Source organism: Nerophis lumbriciformis, linkage group LG32, assembly GCF_033978685.3.
Source record: "Nerophis lumbriciformis linkage group LG32, RoL_Nlum_v2.1, whole genome shotgun sequence".
NCBI classification, from domain to species: domain Eukaryota; kingdom Metazoa; phylum Chordata; class Actinopteri; order Syngnathiformes; family Syngnathidae; genus Nerophis; species Nerophis lumbriciformis.
In genome coordinates, this window is record NC_084579.2 from 3,602,677 (window position 1) to 3,625,532 (window position 22,856).

Below are 22,856 nucleotides of genomic sequence, written 5' to 3' on the forward strand. Positions count from 1 at the left end.
TGCACCTTGTGTAGACAAGATTTTTCGATCGGACACGGAGGAATTAGCGATGTAAAAGACCACGTTGGGACAAAAAAACACAAGTCTAATGCCGTTGCTAAATTTGGATTTTAGCCACAAAAAGGTAATGACACCAATGTTATCTATTGGAATTGTTTAGTACTGTTATACTGTTAAAAGTGTTTATACTATTTATGCTTTCAAGTCCAAGTTGAAGAAATCTTGTTAAATGTTGACAGCATAACTACCAAAATACAGAAGTATGTCCTTAATATTTTTGCAGTGCTATTTCTGTTGAAAAGTTAAAATGATTACATTAGAGATGTGATGTGCCACTTTTCAAGTGTCTGATGGCTTAAATTAATTTTCATGAATTTTTCATATTTTGAATTCTTTTGAAAGGCTTACAAAAAAACTACATTTGAATTGTAATTCCATGCTATTGACAGGACTATTAATTTTAATGAAGTTAGCTTACCATGTTTACAGTATGATAATTATGATAGAAATGTGAATTTTAGGCACAGAATATTTTTTACAATTGAACAAGGCAGTAGATTATACAAGCTTGGACAGAAAGTTAATAATGACACCAATTTTTTTTTTAATGGAATTGTTTAGTACTGTTTTACCATTTGTTTACTGTAAAAAGTGTTTATACTTTCAATTAACAAATTGAAGTCTTGTGAAAGGTTGACAGGATAACTGGCATTAACTGTCAAAATAATTTCAAACTATTGAAGTTAGCTTACAGAATAAACATGTCAATCAACCCATATGATTTTTGCTGTAATATTTTTGTTTTGAAAAGTCACTGTGACTGATAGAAAAGTGATGGTTTTAGCAACATTTTAACCTGTCTGAATGCTAATAATCATTTTGCGTCGGGGGGGCGAAGCCTGAACCCCCCCATCAGGACTTTGTCCTGGACCTACCGGGGCCTGCGGCCCCTGGACCCTGGCTGCTAGGTTTTTCTGATTTCAAAAGTTGGCAGGTATGTTATTATGTTGAAGGCAGGCCCGGCCCTAACCAATCTGGCGCCCTAGGCAAGATTTTAGGTGCCCCCCCCCACATCGGCAGTGAAGTGTATATACTCACAAGAACCCGAATAGCTTTGTCTTTGACCTTTTTTTTTTTACTTACAACTATACCTAATATATAAAGGGGTGGAAAAGTGACTATTACCTGCAGGGCAAACATTAGCTAACCAGAAGGCAATAACAATGTAAACAAAAAACACCTGCTTAAAAGATCTAATACAAATGTCCCTGAGGAATGTAAGCTGGGAGTACTGTAATTACCTAACGTTACATTATTATTTTCCATAACAATTTAGCCCCCTCCACAAAATTAACCCGACGTTAAAACAGAACTAGCTATTTATTGATTAGCAATTGCCGAATCATGTAACATTAGCTTAATGCTAAAAAGCCAGGTTACTATCACATTCTGTAACAGACAAATAATTTCATGTAGGCTAACGTTACCTACCTGCTACCTCTGTCTTTTCTCGTTTCTCCTCCTCTTCTTTTCTCTTTTTTCTTCCCTGGGCACCTGACAGTTTTGGCCGTTTTGACATCTTGTGTTGATTTTTTGATGTGGTGACGTCCAAAAAGAGTAATGATACGGGAAGGGAGGGGGCGCACCGTGCGGGGGGGGAGGGGCGTAATGTTGTAACAAATAATATTTCTATTAAATAGGCTTTACTTTGCATTTTAATTAACGTGGGATTATTTTTTTGTATTTAGAAATAATAGTACCAACTTTTTTTTTTTTTTTTCTCCAACATTTGTGGCACTGGCGTGGCGCCCCCTGATGGACGGCGCCCTTAGCATTTGCCTATACGGCCTATGCCACGGGCCGGCCCTGGTTGAAGGGGGCAGGAAATATAATATTTTCTTCATCCTGTTCCTTCTCAAGCATAGGTGTGTAAATATGTCTTTTGATCAAAAATGCACATCAATGAAGGAGATAAATACATTAAAAAAAATGAAATGATATAATTATGTTGCTGCGTTCAGCAATGCTGCCGCCTAGTGCGCATGCGTGCGCACTTCCCTTAGCAGGTAAAGTCTACCATGGCGGCGAGAGGCCATGTGCAAGACCCCAACGACCGGAGACTCAGACCCATATATGGTGAGCGCTCGTCTCCGGGTGTACAGTTTTTGGTCCGCTTCGAGAGTCCCTTGGACTTTTTGGTGCTGAACATCAGCCCGTCTTGTTCAACTGGACTGTGTCCGAGCTGGAGGGCAGTTTTTGCGGCCCCACCACCCGCGACCACGGGCTCTGCTGCCTGCTGCGCACTGGCTATGACAGAGCACCTTCCCCGGGCTTGCTCTGGTTCCCTTGCCGGCAGCCTCCCGGTGGTACTTTGCTGGACGTTGTGGGTTATGTTGACTGGAGAACATTCTGGAAGGTGAAGTGAGGAGGCTAAGCTGAGCTCCTTTCTGATAACGCTAGCTGTTTGACAGCTAGCTTGGTGGCTAACGTGCCAGCTAGCTAGCGTTCCTTTCAATGAAACCGCTCGTAACTCTGGACTTGTTTGGGGGGGAAAGTCGCGTGTTTGTGTTTTTAGTCTGTTGTAAAGCCGGCGAACTTTAATCATTCTTTCTCCGGCAAAGTTCCATTGGGAAAGTGTCAGGAGTGCAATGCTAGCCACTTAGCTTGTAGCTAGGTTGAGGACAATGCTCCATGCTAGCACCGCTCTTTAACTAGCGTGGAGCTGTCACAACGCTCACTAACTATTACATATCCACACTTTTTATATACTTAACAACTTGTTAACAAGTTACTACTTACTTACTTTCTTTAGTCTCTCTTTCAATGATGCTCCTGCTAGCCTTAGCTTTGTCTAAATTCCGAATGAACACTTTGGTCTCATTCATTCTCATTCATAACATTCTCAACGATTAAAGTGCCGGATAAAGTATTTCGTTTTTTTTCTTGTCGATAAAGAAGTTGTTTTGTCAATTAATTGCTTGCTTGATTGACAGCTTGAAATGTAAAACCTTAGATCTACTACCTCAGATAACTAATGGGTTCTCCATAATGACATAATTCAGAACACAGTGGCGTAATAGGCCTAAGTATTCATTAAAAATCAATCAATCAATCAAAGTTTATTTATATAGACCTCTGCACAAGCCACAACGACATCCTCGGCTCAGATCCCACATCAGGGCAAGGGAAAAACTCAACCCAATAGGATTACAATGAGAAACCTTGGAGGGGACCGCAGATGTACGTCAGTGGATCTAGTTAATAGTGTGAGAGTCCAGTCCATAGTGGATCTAACATAATAGTGAGAGTCCAGTCCATAGTGGATCTAACATAATAGTGAGAGTCCAGTCCATAGTGGATCTAACATAATATTGTGAGAGTCCAGTCCATAGTGGATCTAACATAATAGTGAGAGTCCAGTCGATAGTGGATCTAACATAATAGTGAGAGTCCAGTCCATAGGGAATCTAACATAATATTGTGAGAGTTCAGTCCATAGTGGATCTAACATAATATTGTGAGAGTCCAGTCCATAGTGGATCTAACATAATAGTGAGAGTCCAGTCCATAGTGGATTTAACATACTAGTGGGAGAGTCCAGTCCATGGTGGATCTAACATAATAGTGTGATAGTCCAGTACATAGTGGATCTAACATAGTAGTGAGAGTCCAGTCCTAGTGTGAGAGTCCAGTCCATAGTGGATCTAACATAATAGTGTGAGAGTCCAGTACGTAGTGGATCTAACATAATAGTGTGAGAGTCCAGTACATAGTGGATCTAACATAATAGTGAGAGTCCAGTTCATAGTGGATCTAACATAATAGTGAGAGTCCAGTCTATAGTGGATCTAACATAATATTGTGAGAGTCCAGTCCATAGTGGATCTAACATAATAGCGTGAGAGTCCAGTCCATAGTGGATCTAACATAATAGTGAGAGTCCAGTCCATAGTGGATCTAACATAATAGTGAGAGTCCAGTCCATAGTGGATCTAACATAATAGTGTGAGAGTCCAGTCCATAGTGGATCTAACATAATAGTGAGAGTCCAGTCCATAGTGGATCTAACATAATAGTGAGAGTCCAGTCCATAGTGGATCTAACATAATATTGTGAGAGTCCAGTCCATAGTGGATCTAACATAATAGTGAGAGTCCAGTCGATAGTGGATCTAACATAATAGTGAGAGTCCAGTCCATAGGGAATCTAACATAATATTGTGAGAGTTCAGTCCATAGTGGATCTAACATAATATTGTGAGAGTCCAGTCCATAGTGGATCTAACATAATAGTGAGAGTCCAGTCCATAGTGGATTTAACATACTAGTGGGAGAGTCCAGTCCATGGTGGATCTAACATAATAGTGTGATAGTCCAGTACATAGTGGATCTAACATAGTAGTGAGAGTCCAGTCCTAGTGTGAGAGTCCAGTCCATAGTGGATCTAACATAATAGTGTGAGAGTCCAGTACGTAGTGGATCTAACATAATAGTGTGAGAGTCCAGTACATAGTGGATCTAACATAATAGTGAGAGTCCAGTTCATAGTGGATCTAACATAATAGTGAGAGTCCAGTCTATAGTGGATCTAACATAATATTGTGAGAGTCCAGTCCATAGTGGATCTAACATAATAGCGTGAGAGTCCAGTCCATAGTGGATCTAACATAATAGTGAGAGTCCAGTCCATAGTGGATCTAACATAATAGTGTGAGAGTCCAGTCCATAGTGGATCTAACATAATAGTGTGAGAGTCCAGTCCATAGTGGATCTAACATAATAGTGTGAGAGTCCAGTACATAGTGGATCTAACATAATAGTGTGAGAGTCCAGTCCATAGTGGATCTAACATAATAGTGAGAGTCCAGTCCATAGTGGATCTAACATAATAGTGTGAGAGTCCAGTCCATAGTGGATCTAACATAATAGTGAGAGTCCAGTCCTAGTGTGAGAGTCCAGTCCATAGTGGATCTAACATAATAGTGTGAGAGTCTAGTCCATAGTGGATCTAACATAATAGTGAGAGTCCAGTCCATAGTGGATCTAACATAATAGTGTGAGAGTCCAGTCCATAGTGGATCCAACATAATAGTGAGAGTCCAGTCCATAGTGGATCCAACATAATAGTGAGAGTCCAGTCCATAGTGGATCTAACATAATAGTGAGAGTCCAGTCCATAGTGGGTCTAACATAATAGTGAGAGTCCAGTCCATAGTGGATCTAACATAATAGTGAGAGTCCAGTCCATAGTGGATTAAACATAATAGTGAGAGTCCAATCCATAGTGGATCTAACATAATAGTGTGAGAGTCCAGTCCATAGTGGATCTAACATAATAGTGAGAGTCCAGTCCATAGTGGATCTAACATAATAGTGTGAGAGTCCAGTCCATAGTGGGGCCGGCCGGAGATCGTCTTGGGTGGAGACAGGTCAGCAGCGCAGAGACGTCCTTAACTGATTCACAGATCCATCCCGGGTCCCGACTTTGAACAGCTAGCGCCTCATTTGTGGCACCTAAAAGAGCAGAAAAGAGACGGCAGATCAACAAGTTTAAAAGGGGGGTCTATTTAAAGGCTAGAGTATACAAATGAGTTTTAAGATGGGACTTAAATGCTTCTACTGAGGGGCATTCCAGACTACTGGAGCCCCAATAGAAAACGCTCTATAGCCGGAGTTCTTTGAACGCAGATTTCTTGCCGGGACATAATGGTACAATACAATCGGCAAGATAGGATGGAGCTAGACATTTTAGTATTTTATACGTAAATCTTAAAGTGCACAGGAAGCCAGTGCAGGTGAGCCAGTGTAGGTATATATATATAGGTATATATGTATATGAAGGTATATACAATATAGGCGTAATATGATCAAACTTTCTTGTTCTTGTCAAAAGTCTAGCAGCCATATTTTGTACCAACTGTAATCTTTTAATGCTAGACATAGGGAGGCCCAAAAATAATATGTTACAGTAATCAAGACGAGACGTAACGAACGCATGAATAATAATCTCTGTCACTGGTGGACAAAATGAAACAAATGTTAGCAATATTATGGAGATGAACGAAGGCCGTTTTAGTAACACTCTTAATGTGTGAGGCAGATGTTTCATTTAACAAGTATGTTTGTTATTTCTGGCCAGTGTAACAGTACATACAGTTTGAACAGTAACGTTGCATTTGAATATAGGACAATAAAACAGTAATTTCTTAATTAAGTGAATTACTGGCTTGGATGATTCTGATAACGTTTCTGTTATTTGCTCCTCAAACTGAGAGAAGAGACATGACACAATCACTGTCTGCTACAGTTAATTTTGGCAACCAGCTGTCCCCAACAGGCGCAACTGTTTGTGTACTTACACACACACACACACACACACACACACACACACACACTTAATGTTTGCTGTATTGTAATAGTGACGCACATCTTTTCTGTTGTTTACATCGTTTAAACATTACAATGACTATATTAATATGTTGCTTTTGTACACCTCAGACTACCTTGATAATGGCAACAATAAGATGGCCATCCAGCAGGCTGATAAGCTGCTGAAGAAACACAAAGACCTGCACTGTGCTAAGGTACGTCGCTCTTGGGTAAATGTCCCGTTCGTATCCTGCCTCTCTGTTAGTGATGGGTTGATGAGGCGTCATGAAGCGTTTCAACACAATGCAAAACTGTATTGATACTGTGTCACTAAATACTGACATCTGCTGGACATTAAAAATCCCTACAGGCAACCTATGGACCGACTCAACTGACACTGATTTGATGCCCTAGTACAGGGGTCACCAACCTTTTTGAAACCAAAAACTACTTCTTGGGTACTGATTAATGCGAAGGGCTGCCAGTTTGATACACACTTAAATAAATAAATATATTGTCATTTGTAAGTTACACGTAAGTGTGATTTAAACAAGAATAGCTAAATAAATAAATGTATATATATATAAAAAAAAGGGTATTTCTGTCTGTCATTCCGTCGTACATTTTTTTTTCCTTTTACGGAAGGTTTTTTGTAGAGAATAAATGATGAAAAAAACACTTAATTGAACGGTTTAAAAGAGGAGAAAACACGAAAAAAATTAAAATACAAATTTGAAACATAGTTTATCTTCAATTTCGACTCTTTAAAATTCAAAATTCAACCGACAAAAAGAAGAGAAAAAGTAGCTAATTTGAATCTTTTTGAAAAAATTTAAAAAAGAATTTATGGAACATCATTAGTCATTTTTCCTGATTAAGATACATTTTAGAATTTTGATGACATGTTTTGAATAGGTTAAACTCCAATCTGCACTTTGTTAGAATATTTAACAAATTGGACCAAGCTATATTTCTAACAAAGACAAATCAGTATTTCTTCTAGATTTTCCAGAACAAAAATTTTAAAGAAATTCAAAATACTTTGAAATAAGATTTAAATTTGATTCTACAGATTTTCTAGATTTGCCAGAATAATTTTTTTGAATTTTAATCATAGTAAGTTTGAAGAAATATTTCACAAATATTCTTCGTCGAAAAACCAGAAGCTAAAATATTTATTATTCTTTACAATAAAATAAAAAAAATTACTTGAACATTGATTTAAATTGTCAGGAAAGAAGAGGAAGAAATTTAAAAGGTAAAAAGGTATATTTGTTTAAAAATCCTAAAATCATTTTTAAGGTTGTATTTTTTCTCTAAAATTGTATTTCTAAAAGTAATAAGAAGCTAAGTAAAAAATAAATTAATTTATTTAAACAAGTGAAGACCCATCCATCCATCCATTTTCTACCGCTTATTCCAAGTGAAGACCAAGTCTTTAAAATATTTTCTTGGATTTTCAAATTCTATTTGAGTTTTGTCTCTTTTAGAATTAAAAATGTCGAGCAAAGCGAGACCAGCTTGCTAGTAAATAAATACAATTTAAAAAATAGAGGCAGCTCACTGGTAAGTGCTGCTATTTGAGCTATTTTTAGAACAGGCAAGCGGGCAACTCATCTGGTCCTTATGGGCTACCTGGTGACCGCGGGCACCGCGTTGGTGACCCCTGCCCTAGTATATACAATAATATAAACCAAGTCATTGTATTTCATTTAGGATTATTTCATATCTTCATTTAAATAAAAATATATTTTAATCTTTTTTAGATACAGTCAATAAATAATGTGAACATGTATCATAACATGGAAATCTAAGAGAACGTGTTGTGGATGATTGTGGACTGGGAATTTTTTTAATTTTATTTTTTTACACATTTTTATAAAAAAAAAAAAAAAAAGTTTTTCCGACGTATTACATTTTAGACGATTTCTCTTAGTTATTATTTCTCCGGCTGTAGAAAAGAGCCGCTCACAGGGCACAGAGGAGGCGTCAGTGCGACACAGTTGGCGTATCGGTCACGTGACCAAAACAGCTCATGATCGGTCACGTGACTTTCTAAAAGCGGTACGCGCACCGACACAGGGTTTCGCTCTATGAGCTCGACGCATGCGCCGATGCATCGGTGTTGCCGGACCCATCACTACTCTCTGTTAAAAAGCCAATGAAGGAGCTCATGTGAACTAAAGATCGACCAGTATGTTTTTTTTCAGGGCCGATACCGATTATTAGTAGTCAAAGAGGTCGATAACCGATTATTTATTTGCAGTGAAAGTTATTTAAACATGCACAATGTACGTCTATAAACAGCTGGACAAGACTTAAATTTATTTTTTTATAATGGCTTTTTAGGAAATGTTGGACCAGTAGCAACTTGTTTGATGCTGTGCTAATGTTGTGGTTAATTTAGCACCAAAAAAATCACATGTCTCAGGCCTCGAATTTAAACTTTTTGAGGTCAAGGCAGCACTGTTACAGAAAGTATGAGAATGTGTGAGCTGCTGCCTGCTCTTCTTCCTTACTTGTTATTTGGCGTTTTTTCATAAAACTCCCGCCGCTCCATTAATAAGCTCACGCCGACGGAGGCTTGTCAAGCGACTCGATCAAACAAAGCAGGACCAGGAAGACACCAGGAAAGAAAGACAAAAACTGGATTTCTAGGCAAAAATGGAAAGTTTTGACAGGTAGGCAGAGGTGATGTACTCTAGGCGACCGGCACTACAGGATGGAGAGAAAGGGAGGGTGAACGTGGGCGCGTGAGTGGGGAAGAATTCTCACAAGAACTCAAAATAAATGCCCTGTCAGTTATCCAAACATATTTGGGGAGAATTAATGGCAATGGGAGAATTTAAAAAAAAATTAAAAAAAATTCTGATGCAGGGCAAAAGGGCTGGTGCTTGAGCGGTGGTTATTACTACTGTATCTACTTCACTAATGATCTTTTTGATACCAAATACTGGCATCATATGTGTATATGTTGTATCTGATGATGTCATTCTGTTGTAGTTAAAAAAAACAGTGCGATACCAATAAAATATTGATACCAATATACAGTACAGGCCAAAAGTTTGGTCACACCTTCTCATTCTTTATTTTCATGACTATTTACATTGTAGATTGTCACATCAAAACTATGACACCTGTGAAGTGAAAACCATTTCATGTGACTACCTCCTTGAAGCTCATCGAGAGAATGCCAAGAGTGTGCAAAGCAGTAATTGGAGCAAAGGGTGGCTGTTTTGAAGGAACTAGAATATAAAACATGTTTTCAGTTATTTCACCTTTTTTTGTTAAGTACATAACTCCACATGTGTTCATTCATGGTTTTGATGTGACTATCTACAATGTAAATAGTCATGAAAATAAAGATTGAATGAGGAGAAGGTGTGTCCAAACTTTTGGCCTGTATTGTATGTCAAAATTAAGGCTGCAGCTAACGATTATTTTTCTATCGATTAATCTATAGATTATTTTTTTTCGATTAATCGGTTAATCTATAGATTATTTTTTTCGATTAATCTATAGATTATTTTTCCTTTTACCGATTATTTTTTTATTTAAAATGAAGATGAAAAAATAAATGTAGGCCAGTTTTTTCAAAAGGCATGGTTTTTATTTACAAAAAAAAAAAAGTATGGCCACTCAGTCAACATTGACAACAACATGAGAAAATATTCTGTAACAATGTAAACATTTAAAACTTTTAACATTTAACAAAATTAAAAGTAGCTTATTTGCTTTTTAATGTGTAAATATAAAAGTAAACATCCAGTGCAAAAAAGTGCGTATTTCCTTGAATTGGCGCCAGGTATATACCGTATTTTCCGCACCATAAGGCGCCCTGGGTTATAAGCCGCGCCTTCAATGAACGGCATATTTCAAAACTTTGTCCACCTATAAGCCGCCCCGTGTTGTAAGCCGCATCTAACTGCGCTAAAGGAATGTCAAAAAAACAGTCAGATAGGTCAGTCAAACTTTAATAATATATTAAAAACCAGCGTTCTAACAACTCTGTTCACTCCCAAAATGTACGCAAATGTGCAATCACAAACATACGTATATCAACATGGACGGAGCTGCGTGAAAAAAGCCACCCGGCCTCTTCGCGTAAACTTAAACTTACCTTAACCACTCGCTCATCTTTTCTTCATCCATCCCTTCGAGTTAGCTTTTATGATGACGCCGGCTGGAAAGGTCTCTTTTGGCAAGGTCTTCCTTTTGAATATCACCATGGGTGGAAGTTTCTGGCCATTAGCATGGCAAGCTAGAACCACAGTGAAGGATGACTTCTCATTCCCTGTGGTGCGAATATTCACCGTACGTGCTCCCGTTGTATCCACAGTGCGGTTCACAGGAATATCAGTTGCTGTGAAATAGTAATCCGTGTGCGGATGGAGAGATTGCGTCTTTTCATGAACCGGATCCTTGTCGCTTAGTAGGAGCCATTTTGTGGTCTTTACAGATGTAAACACACAAAGGAAATGAAACGTACGGTGATATCCGCGCGCTTTTTCTTCTTCTACGCGGGCGGGTGGTTGCTTACAGTAGAAGAAGAAGCGCTTCCTGTTCTATGGGGGCGGGTGCTTACCTTGGCGGTTGCTTGCGTAGAAGAAGAAGCGCTTCCTGTTCTACCGGGAAAAAAGATGGCGGCTGTTTACCGAAGTTGCGAGACCGAAACTTTATGAAAATGAATCTTAATATTTATCCATATATAAAGCGCACCGGGTTATAAGGCGCACTGTCAGCTTTTGAGAAAATTTGTGGTTTTTAGGTGCGCCTTATAGTGCGGAAAATACGGTAGTATTCGCATGCCTCGAATTACTGCCGGGTCAAACTCGTTTCGCAAAATAATTAGCGCATGCTTAGCATTACCGCCGGCTCAGGATTAACGCCGGGTCAAACTCGTTTCGCAAAATATTATTTTTATTAGCGCATGTCTAGAATTTCCACCGGGTCAAACTCGTTTCGCAAAATAATTAGCATATGCCTAGAACTACCGCCGGGTCAAACTCGTCCCGTCACGAGTCATCATTTTCAAAATGTAGGAGGCTGATTTCAATCATTTGAAATCACATAAAGGGAAGAAGATTAAGAGCTATTCAGTAGGATTTAAGGTCCAAGCTATTGAATATGCTAAAAAGAACAGTAAGGAGCTATGTTTTATTAATATACCATAGCTGCGTGTGTCAAATATGAGTCATTAAATGACTCCCGCCTCCTGCTGGTAGAGGGCGCTAGTGATCCTTCTTGCGACTACCGGTGCTGCAGAAGAAGACAACAAGCAACAAGAGTGAGCAGTGATCGTTTGCTTGCACTTTTAACATGGAGGATTACATATCTAAAATAAAACAGTTTTCTAAACTGGACTTTCAATTGAAGCAGGAGGTAATACTTCAAGGAATATCTCCATCAAGACAGAGAGACTTTTAAAACTGAAGAAAGATAAGTAAGACTTCTATAAACAAGTTATCGATGCTTTTGATCAGAAGCAGCTGCGCATGGACTCATAAGTAAAGGTAAGACCATAATAACGTTTTTTTTAATTAAATGTGCTTTTCATGATGGTATCCTTACATCACTCAAATTTATAAGCGCAGGCCTAAATTTACCCCACGCCTTTTGGTAAGCGCAGGAGTGAGAAGAGGTTTTAAATTAATTAGCGCCCCGGAGGCTATTCAAGGAAATAAGGTATGCGACGCGTCGGCGCACAAAAACGGTGTCGACGTATTTACGTAATCGATTACGTCGACGCGTCGTTTCAGCCTTAGTCAAAATGACAAATATCGTCGCCGATAACCGGTCGATCTCCACTAATAAATCCAAAGTTGCTCAAATGATACATTTGCTGATTTGACCTGGACTCCTCCTTTTCCTTAGCCATGTATTGCAGCTGAAATGCTGGTGCGATTTGACGTCGCCTGCATAGTTAATATTCTCCTGCACGCAGGTGTTGAAGGCCATCGGCCTCCAGAGGACAGGAAAGCAGGACGAAGCCTTCTCATTGGCCCAGGAAGTCACTTCTCTTGAACCCACCGATGACAACTCCTTACAAGCCCTCACCATCCTCTACAGGGAGATGCATCGCCGTCAGTAGAAAACACACACATGTACGTACATACATGCATACATACATGCATGTCAATGTGTTTATGTGTTCCTTCCAGCCGAGTTGGTCACCAAACTGTACGAAGCTGCCGTCAAGAAGGTTCCACTCAGCGAGGAGTACCACTCGCACCTTTTCATGGCCTATGCTCGCGTTGGAGAGTACAAGAAGATGCAGCAGGTCTCACACACAATATGATGTATAGTACTGTGCCAAAGTCTTATTCCACCTTTATAACACAACAGTAGCACACCCCCAGTAAGCAGAATTACACAAACTTTGGCAGTCCTGTATAGGGATGTCCCGATCCAGGTTTTTGCACTTCCGATCCGATACCGATATTGTTTTTGCATTTCCGATCCGATACCGATACTGACCGATACCGATACTGGCCTATCCGAGCATGTATTAAAGTTTAAAGTTATTTAGCCTACTTAGTTGTCAGAATCATGTTGAAAAGGGTTTTAGTACTCTTGATAACAACGAACCAGCTGAATTAGGGGAGTTTGAATAATACACAATGGTTGGTAACAAGAAACTGACCTGTTTATTCAAGGATAAACACAAAATAGACAAAATTATACATGACAAACAGAAATGGCATCATTGAACTAGGGCTGGGCGATGTGGACTTTTTTTAATATTGAGATATTTTAAGGCCATATTGCGATACACGATATATATCTCGATATTTTGCCTTAGCCTTGAATGAACACTTGATGCATATAATCACAGCAGTATGATGATTCTGTGTGTTTTGATTGATTGATTGAGACTTTTATTAGTAGGTTGCACAGTGAAGTACATATTCCGTGCAATTGACCACTAAATGGTAACACCCCAATAAGTTTTTCAACTTGTTTAAGTCGGGGTCCACTTAAATTGATTCATGATACAGATATATACTATCAGATATATACTATCATCATAATACAGTCATCACACAAGATAATCACATTGAATTATTTACATTATTTATAATCCAGGGTGTGGAGGGGGGCGCCGGATGTAAGTGTCAAAAAGACAGCCAAAAGAGTTTGATATGAGAATAAATCTAAAGTTAAAATATAGGGTAGAAATGCACCCATTTGCAGGAAATGTAGTCTTGATTTTCAAAATGTTCTTTCAAGGCTTGCATGTCTACATTAAAACATTCTTCTTCATACTGCATTAATATATGCTACTTTTAAACTTTCATGCAGAGAGGGAAATCACAACTAAAAAAATCACAAATTTTTTCATACGGTGTTGATGTTGAAATTGATGGTGTGGACGCGTGGCACCGAATGGAGATAAGCGTCTCGACAGACGTCACAATATTTGAACAATGATGACGAAAACTGTTGTCTCTGTCGTGTCCGTGTGTCGAAAATTGTTATGCGCTTATTTTTTTATTTGATTTTGTGCGTGGCATAGATTTGCCGTGCGCAGAGGACGCTTGAGCAGGCGCACACCTTAGCGGCTGCGCTAGCATTCACAGCTAACGTTAGCCATGCCGCTACCTTGCTCTCTGCTGGAAGAGGACGTATACGTATGTGACGTATGACGTGACAGTATGTGACGTATGACGTGACAGTATGTGACGTGTGTAAGAAGGTGCGCTTGCTGTCTGTGAGAGGGAGACACAGGAAAGAGTGAGAAGAGCCTGTCGTGTAATGCCAGCAGCTAAAAGCAACTGCGTGAGAATTGTGGATGTGTTGAAGGTGTGCTGGAAAATGCGGAACGGAAATTACGGAGCAGCAGAAAAGTGGAATGTATTATTTAAATAGGTGCGTTGGAAAACACGGAGCGGAGTTGTTTTTTTTAAACTGGATCTGGATCGGCATTTCCCATGCCTTGCCGATACGCAATTTTTGGCAAATATCGGACATCCCTAGTCCTGTATACTGTAGGCCAGTGGTCTCCAACCTTTTTGTAACTGCTGGACCAGTCAATGCTGGAAAATTTGTGCCACGGACCACATGTAGTACTATCCCTAATTGGAAGACACAAAAGTTGTAATCACTCCTGTCTTAATCGTCCATAAGCCGGGACGCATGCTGTGCACCTGTGTGGTCATGATAGCACTGCTGACACAACACATTTGATGGTGGAATAAAATGATGTTTGCATTTCTCTAGGCGGGAATGGCCTTGTACAAGATTGTCCCCAAGAATCCATATTACTTCTGGTCTGTGATGAGTCTGGTGATGCAGGTACAGCACACACACACACGCACACACTCACTCTTCCTATAAACCAGGGATTCTTAAACTGCGATTTGGGGGAAAACATTTCAATAAATAAGTGAAGTTATGGCGTTAAAAAATATATAACTCAGTCGGAAGCCAATAAAATTAAAAAAAAGATTGTAAACAACTTACACTTCCGTTATTATTTAATATATAATTGACATTACTGTAACTCACTCACTTCACTAAGTACGCAACTGATCTGGATAGACACACTTTAGGAAGGAATGCAAAGACCAAAGCAAAAACAAAGCCACAATTACTTGACCTCTTACAATGTTCACTTTGGTGGAGAAGCCATGGATTAAACAAAACAGTAATCCCTTGTTTATCGTGTCTAATTGGCTCCAGCCTTCACCGTGGTTATTGAATTTTAGCGAAGTAGGGCCTGGGGAATCTGTGGTGGGCTCTCCTATTTCTGGGGCTGAGGTTGCCGAAGTAGTTAAAAAGCTCCTCGGTGGCAAGGCCCCAGGGGTGGATGAGATCCGCCCGGAGTTCCTTAAGGCTCTGGATGTTGTGGGGCTGTCTTGGTTGACAAGACTCTGCAACATCGCGTGGACATCGGGGGCGGTGCCTCTGGATTGGCAGACCGGGGTGGTGGTTCCTCTCTTTAAGAAGGGGAACCGGAGGGTGTGTTCCAACTATCGTGGGATCACACTCCTCAGCCTTCCCGGTAAGGTCTATTCAGGTGTACTGGAGAGGAGGCTACGCCGGATAGTCAAACCTCGGATTCAGGAGGAACAGTGTGGTTTTCGTCCTGGTCGTGGAACTGTGGACCAACTCTATACTCTCGGCAGGGTCCTTGAGGGTGCATGGGAGTTTGCCCAACCAGTCTACATGTGTTTTGTGGACTTGGAGAAGGCATTCGACCGTGTACCCGGGAAGTCCTGTGGGGAGTGCTCAGAGAGTATGGGGTAACGGACTGTCTTATAGTGGCAGTTCGCTCCCTGTATAATCAGTGTCAGAGCTTGGTCTGCATTGCCGGCAGTAAGTCGGACACGTTTCCAGTGAGGGTTGGACTCCGCCAAGGCTGCCCTTTGTCACCGATTCTGTTCATAACCTTTATGGACAGAATTTCTAGGCGCAGTCAGGGTGTTGAGGGTATCTGGTTTGGTGGCTGCAGGATTAGGTCTCTGCTATTTGCAGATGATGTGGTCCTGATGGCTTCCTCCGGCCAAGATCTTCAGCTCTCACTGGATCGGTTCGCAGCCGAGTGTGAAGCGACTGGGATGGGAATCAGCACCTCCAAGTCCAAGTCTATGGTTCTCTCCCGGAAAAGGGTGGAGTGCCATCTCCGGGTTGGGGAGGAGATCTTGCCCCAAGTGGAGGAGTTCAAGTACCTCGGAGTCTTGTTAACGAGTGGGGGAAGTGTGGATCGTGAGATCGACAGGCGGATCGGTGCGGCGTCTTCAGTAATGCGGACGCTGTATCGATCCGTTGCGGTGAAGAAGGAGCTGAGCCGGAAGGCAAAGCTCTCAATTTACCGGTCGATCTACGTTCCCATCCTCACCTATGGTCATGAGCTTTGGGTCATGACCGAAAGGACAGATCACGGGTACAAGCGGCCGAAATGAGTTTCCTCCGCCGAGTGGCGGGGCTCTCCCTTAGAGATAGGGTGAGAAGCTCTGTCATTCGGGGGGAGCTCAAAGTAAAGCCGCTGCTCCTCCACATCGAGAGGAGCCAGATGAGGTGGTTCGGGCATCTGGTCAGGATGCCACCCGAACGCCTCCATAGGAAGGTGTTTCGGGCACGTCCGACCGGTAGGAGGCCACGCGGAAGACCCAGGACACGCTGGGAAGACTATCTCTCCCGGCTGGCCTGGGAACGCCTCGGGATCCCCCGGGAGGAGCTGGACGAAGTGGCTGGGGAGAGGGAAGTCTGGGCTTCCCTGCTTAAGCTGCTGCCCCCGCGACCCGACCTCGGATAAGCGGAAGAAGATGGATGGATGGATGGATGGATTCTTATTTATAAATTAAAATTGTCCATAGTTAAAGCATCAAAAACATGTTAACAACCTTCTAAATAGGTTTGAACCGTATTAGAGCCCTCTAGAGATGAAACAACACCCAAATAGTCACTTTTAAACTGGTTTAACCCAAAAGAGTAGCCTTGAATCCTGGTTGTTCTGCCAACTTGATCATTGCAGCGAATATGCCATCAACGATTGCCATATCGTTTGCATTTAGTGCTGTTGTCGTTGGACATCGGTCCCATCAAAGGCTCGCCAATGTGGAGAAGTGTTATTGACGAGGCAGGAGGCGAAAATGAAGTGCATTAACAGTTTTACTCTCTACTGAACACGAAAAACGGGCACGGAAACAGAAGTCTTCCTCGGTGAATATTTATTGTGATAACCACTGGGATGCAACTTTTTCACTTCCGATACGATACCAATATTGTAAACTTTAGTATGGCTGATTCCGATCTTATAAGAGAGAATATTATATATGATATTGGCACAAATTATACATAATTTTTTAAAATATTTTGTAGTGTCGTATGTTAGAGAATGCTTGATCACGAGAATATACTCAGAAAAATAGCAATAGAAAAACAATAACCTTTTCATTAAAAACCGTCTTGTATGGACTTATGCCGTCTTCAGGTTGAAGTTGGAATTGTAATTTTTTGCCGACAACCCGTGGCCATTCATTAATTTAAGCTCTTGATGCAGTAAGTTGAATGATGCGGACCCGTTTGTTACTGGATGTTATGTAATACTCCTTTGTTTTGTAAACTTTTTATGTGTAAGCAATATGCGACTATAATTATTGTTTTAGACTGCAATGTTATGAATGTAGAATTGTCTCACATCAACTTATATATATCAATATGATATTTATACATATGCATATATGAATAACTATACAAATACAAATGTGATATACAAATATATAGATAATTTGTATAAAAAACGCGTATTTGTAAATATATTTTTGAGATTTGAAAATATATACAAATACAATTTATAAATATAAAAATGTGACATACAAATCAATAATTTGTATAAATAAATGTGTATTTGTAAATATATTTTTGAGATTTGAATATAAATATGCTTGATTTTGTATTTGTATTTGTAATGAATTTGCATATGTGGATCGCTTTTTTGCTTTTGTGTCTGAGACATTCCTACCACAAACCAGATGCACAAATAAATGTGACTTACACACTCCCTTGAACAACCAGCAGGGGGTACTGCAGCCAGAGCGGTCCGGGTCACAGAGCATTATATGCAAAATGCCCGGAGTTCTCTGCACAAAAACAATCCACGTCTTTACAGAGAGAACACAAAACGGGCCTGAGCTAGCTAACATTAGCGGTGCATTAGCTAATGCTTATTTATCCAGTTAATCTGAAAGACCGTGCTAGCTGCTTATTTTATTGTATCCATGCCGTTTAATGACCTTATCCCGATGTAGATGCTGATTTTTACAATTATCTTACTCGTTTTTAAATCCTTATGTGGTCTTGCCCCACCGTACCTCCCTGAGCTGCTCCATCTCTATGCCCCCACCCGGTCCCTCAGGTCAGCTGATCAGCTGATCCTGGAGGTACCCAAAACAAAGCGCAAGCTCAGAGGGGACAGAGCCTTCTCTGTTGCGGGTCCCAAATTCTGGAAAGATCTCCCTCTCCATGTGAGACAGGCCCCTTCTTTGGCTATTTTTAAGACCCTTCTTAAAACCCATTTTTATTCACTGGCTTTTAACCCAGCATGAGACTTTGAACTGTTTTTAGCTTTTAACGTTTTTAACTGTTTTTAACTTTTAAACTGTTTTTATCTAACAAACTGTTCTTAGGGTAATTTATATTTGCTTTTTAAATGTGTATTTTTATTTCTGTTTTAAATGTTATTTTTTAGTTTGTCCTTTGCCTCTATTTCTTTGTGGTGTACAGCCCTTTGTTTTTCAACTGTGCTTGTTTTTAAAGGGCTTTATAAATAAAGTTGGTATGGCATGGTATGGTATCTCTTATCAGTGAAATGTGTGTAAAATCATCCCAAAAGTCATGATGTAATATGACACTCCCTAGTGTGCCTCTGATTGGCTCGTCAGTGTCTGACCATGTCTGTGACCCAGACCGCTCTGGCTGTAGTGCCCTCTGCTGGTTGTTCAGAGGAGTGTGTAGGTCACATTTATTTGTGTATCTGGTCTGTGGGAGGAATGTCTCATCGACACAAAAGCAAAAAAGCAATCCACATATGCAAATTCAATACCAATACAAAATCAAGCATACTTATATTAAAATCTGAAAAATATATTTACAAATACACATTTATTTATACAATTCTTGATTTATTTGTATGTCACATTTTTATACTTATACATTTTATTTGTGTATATTTTCAAATCTCAAAAATATATTTACAAATATGTGTATTTATGCAAATTATTTATTTGTATATCACATTTGTATCAGTATATTTATTAATATATGCATATGTATTAATATATTGATATATATAAGTTGATGTGAGACAATTCTACTTCAATATACAATATTGTTCATACTTTTTACGTATGTCTAGCTTGTGTGCTATTGTGTGCTTAGCTGTTTTGTATCTGCTAGCTCGTAGTAGCCTACAATGTTTACTTTTGTAAATGACTTGACTAAAATACAAGTAAAGACTAACCTGTTGTGCTTATTGAAGGACATTTAGATGTTAACTGGCGGTCCAGCTTTGCACACGTAAACGTGCTACACGACTGCATGTATCGCAGCGCTTATATCGGAGGTTTTAGCTGATACTTGTTTTTGATGGTATCAAACCGATATCATTATCGGCTCAGAACACAACTTGTCACCATCACATAATAGAAAAAAAGACATATTGTACAGTAATCAGTGTTGGGTTAGTTACTGAAAACCAGTAACTAGTTACAGTTACTAGTTACTTTATTTCAAAAGTGACTTAGTTACTAACTCAGTTACTTACACCAAAAAGTAATGCGTTACTGTGAAAAGTAACTATTTAGTTACTTCTTTCCCCCCCCCTTTTTTAAGGCTCCCATTAATGCCCTTTTAGCCTTCATTTCAGTACTGTTAATGATAAATGATAAATGGGTTGTACTTGTATAGCGCTTTTCTACCTTCAAGGTACTCAAAGCGCTTTGACACTACTTCCACATTTACCCATTCACATACACATTCACACACTGATGGAGGGAGCTGCCATGCAAGGCGCTAACCAGCACCCATCAGGAGCAAGGGTGAAGTGTCTTGCTCAGGACACAACGGACATGACGAGGTTGGTACTAGGTGGGGATTGAACCAGGGACCCTCGGGTCGCACACGGCCATTCTTCCACTGCGCCACGCCGTCCCTGTTATTGCACTGGAGAATAATACAATGTGTTGATCAACTTGACATGCATTTGCATCACTGAACTCTGCTAAGCAATGTGGTCTACATACAACACACAAAGACAAAGATATGTTTCAAAAGGCCAATTTATTTCAGGCCAGAACAAATTGACAAAACTATTTTAAATAGCTGCAACATAATGGCACTTTAACTTTAAGTAGATAGGATCTTTGATCCAAGATACAACTTACATTTAACTAAAATGTTATTTTCTTTGTGCTCGACAAAAGAAAAGTATTGAGAATGTCTCCATGTTAAAAAACTCGACTTCTGGCTTCGCCATGATGTCTTGTTAGTTGTTATGAGAGTAGCGTATGTGTGTGTGTGTGTGGCCCTTTAAGATATGACAGCATGTGAGGTGAGTGACGTCAGTGAGTGAGTGGGCGAGAGAGGTGAGCGAGCGGCGACAGTGAGTGCGTGCAGGTGCTCTATCTTGGTGGATGGCTGCGTCCAATAAAATCACAAAGTTGCAACAAACCGCCGGTCTCGTCATTCACCCTCAGCTGTAAAGACCCACTGCCGGGTAAAGTGAAGGTTGTTAGCCCCGAAGACGTACATAACCCTGGAGGAACGTCTCCCCTGCGCTCCTCAACTGCGGTATGGGAGTCCCCCCCGCCCCCACCCACACAAAGCACGCCTTTTCTTTTCCACCGAAGCGCTGCAATAAAACACACTCAGATCTTCTGTTTCTAGCCAATACTACCGTATTTTCCGCATCATAAGGCGCCCTGGGTTAAAAGCCGCGCCTTCAATGAACGGCATATTTCAAAACTTTGTCCACCTATAAGCCGCCCAGTGTTGTAAGCCGCATCTAACTGCGCTAAAGGAATGTCAAAAAAACAGTCAGATAGGTCAGTCAAACTTTAATAATATATTAAAAACCAGCGTTCTAACAACTCTGTTCACTCCCAAAATGTACGCAAATGTGCAATCACAAACGTACGTATATCAACATGGACAGAGCTGCGTGAAAAAAGCCACCCGGCCTCTTCGCGTAAACTTAAACTTACCTTAACCACTCGCTCATCTTTTCTTCATCCATCCCTTCGAGTTAGCTTTTATGATGACGCCGGCTGGAAAGGTCTCTTTTGGCAAGGTCTTCCTTTTGAATATCACCATGGGTGGAAGTTTCTGGCCATTAGCATGGCAAGCTAGAACCACAGTGAAGGATGACTTCTCATTCCCTGTGGTGCGAATATTCACCGTACGTGCTCCCGTTGTATCCACAGTGCGGTTCACAGGAATATCAGTTGCTGTGAAATAGTAATCCGTGTGCGGATGGAGAGATTGCGTCTTTTCATGAACCGGATCCCTGTCGTTTAGTAGGAGCCATTTTGTGGTCTTTACAGATGTAAACACACAAAGGAAATGAAACGTACGGTGATATCCGCGCGCTTTTTCTTCTTCTACGCGGGCGGGTGGTTGCTTACAGTAGAAGAAGAAGCGCTTCCTGTTCTATGGGGGCGGGTGCTTACCTTGGCGGTTGCTTGCGTAGAAGAAGAAGCGCTTCCTGTTCTACCGGGAAAAAAGATGGCGGCTGTTTACCGAAGTTGCGAGACCGAAACTTTATGAAAATTAATCTTAATATTTATCCATATATAAAGCGCACCGGGTTAAAAGCCGCACTGTCAGCTTTTGAGTAAATTTGTGGTTTTTAGGTGCGGCTAATAGTGCGGAAAATACGGTACATGAAAAATAACGTAAAATAACGCAGTAACGCATCATGGAGTAACGGTAACTGAGTTACTGAATATAAAAAATAACGTGTTAGATTACTAGTTACCGCCGAAACTAACGGCGTTACAGTAACGCGTTACAAAGTAACGCGTTAGTCCCAACACTGACAGTAATACATATAGGTCATAAGTCAGACTTAATTTTGGCCCAAAATACATCAAATGTACTTTAAATAAAAAGGTTAAGAGTGTAGCTGCAACATTCGAGCCGCAACGTGGCGAGGGATGACTGTAATTATTTTGTGTACCATGTGTTGTCGTCCAGGCCATCTCTGCACAAGATGAAAAGCTGTCTCAAACCATGTTCCTGCCACTGGCTGAGCGCATGGTGGAGAAGATGGTGAAAGAGGACAAGATTGAAGCAGAAGCTGAGGTGACGTCCAAACTTGTTGACATTTTCATCAACTAAGTGCACCAGCTTTTCTTCATAACAATTGCAGGTTTTTCCCGTGCTAAAACCGTCATGTTCTCCTTTTAGGTGCAGCTTTACTTTATGATCCTGGAGCGTTTGGGAAAGTGTGAGGAGGCTCTGGATGTGATCAAGGGTCCATTAGGAGGTAAATGCACGCAAATACACAAGGTTTCCTCTTCCCGCCTGCTCGTCCTTACTGCGGCTGTATGACGTCCTGACAGAGAAGCTGACAAGCGAGCTTCAGAGTCGCGAGAGCAAGTGTATGATGCTGTACAGGCGACTGCAGCGCTGGCCCGACTGTAACGCTCTGGCCCACAAACTGCTGCTGAAAAAGTGAGACTGACCGCACATCCGTGTGCTGTTTTTATTTTCTTACATGTTGGTTCACATATCATCTCTATGCACGCAGTCCTGATGATTGGCAGTTCTACCTGGCATACTTTGATTCGCTCTTCCACCTAATTGATCAGTCGTGGAGTCCGCCGCAGGAGGGCGAACAGTGAGTAGAAACATTTTGAAGAGAATTTTGTCCAGGTTGTTTATATAAAAATACATACCGTATTTTCCGCACCATAAGGCGCCCTGGGTTATAAGCCGCGCCTTCAATGAACGGCATATTTCAAAACTTTGTCCACCTATAAGACG

At 40.6% G+C, this 22,856-nt stretch overlaps 1 protein-coding gene across 1 annotated transcript in view; it reads left to right on the forward strand.

Annotated features, from left to right (window-relative positions):
- Positions 1–2,029: 2,029 nt before the first annotated feature.
- naa25 (N-alpha-acetyltransferase 25, NatB auxiliary subunit) overlaps positions 2,030–22,856 on the forward strand; it is a 41,988-nt gene continuing 21,161 nt past the window's right edge. The window contains exons 1-9 of the mRNA XM_061927496.1: positions 2,030–2,136; positions 6,498–6,583; positions 12,313–12,451; positions 12,530–12,648; positions 14,589–14,663; positions 22,065–22,172; positions 22,278–22,356; positions 22,433–22,544; positions 22,621–22,710. Of these exons, the coding sequence (XP_061783480.1) occupies positions 2,079–2,136; positions 6,498–6,583; positions 12,313–12,451; positions 12,530–12,648; positions 14,589–14,663; positions 22,065–22,172; positions 22,278–22,356; positions 22,433–22,544; positions 22,621–22,710 (866 nt within the window). The 5' untranslated portion in view covers positions 2,030–2,078. The remainder of the gene's footprint in view (positions 2,137–6,497; positions 6,584–12,312; positions 12,452–12,529; positions 12,649–14,588; positions 14,664–22,064; positions 22,173–22,277; positions 22,357–22,432; positions 22,545–22,620; positions 22,711–22,856) is intronic.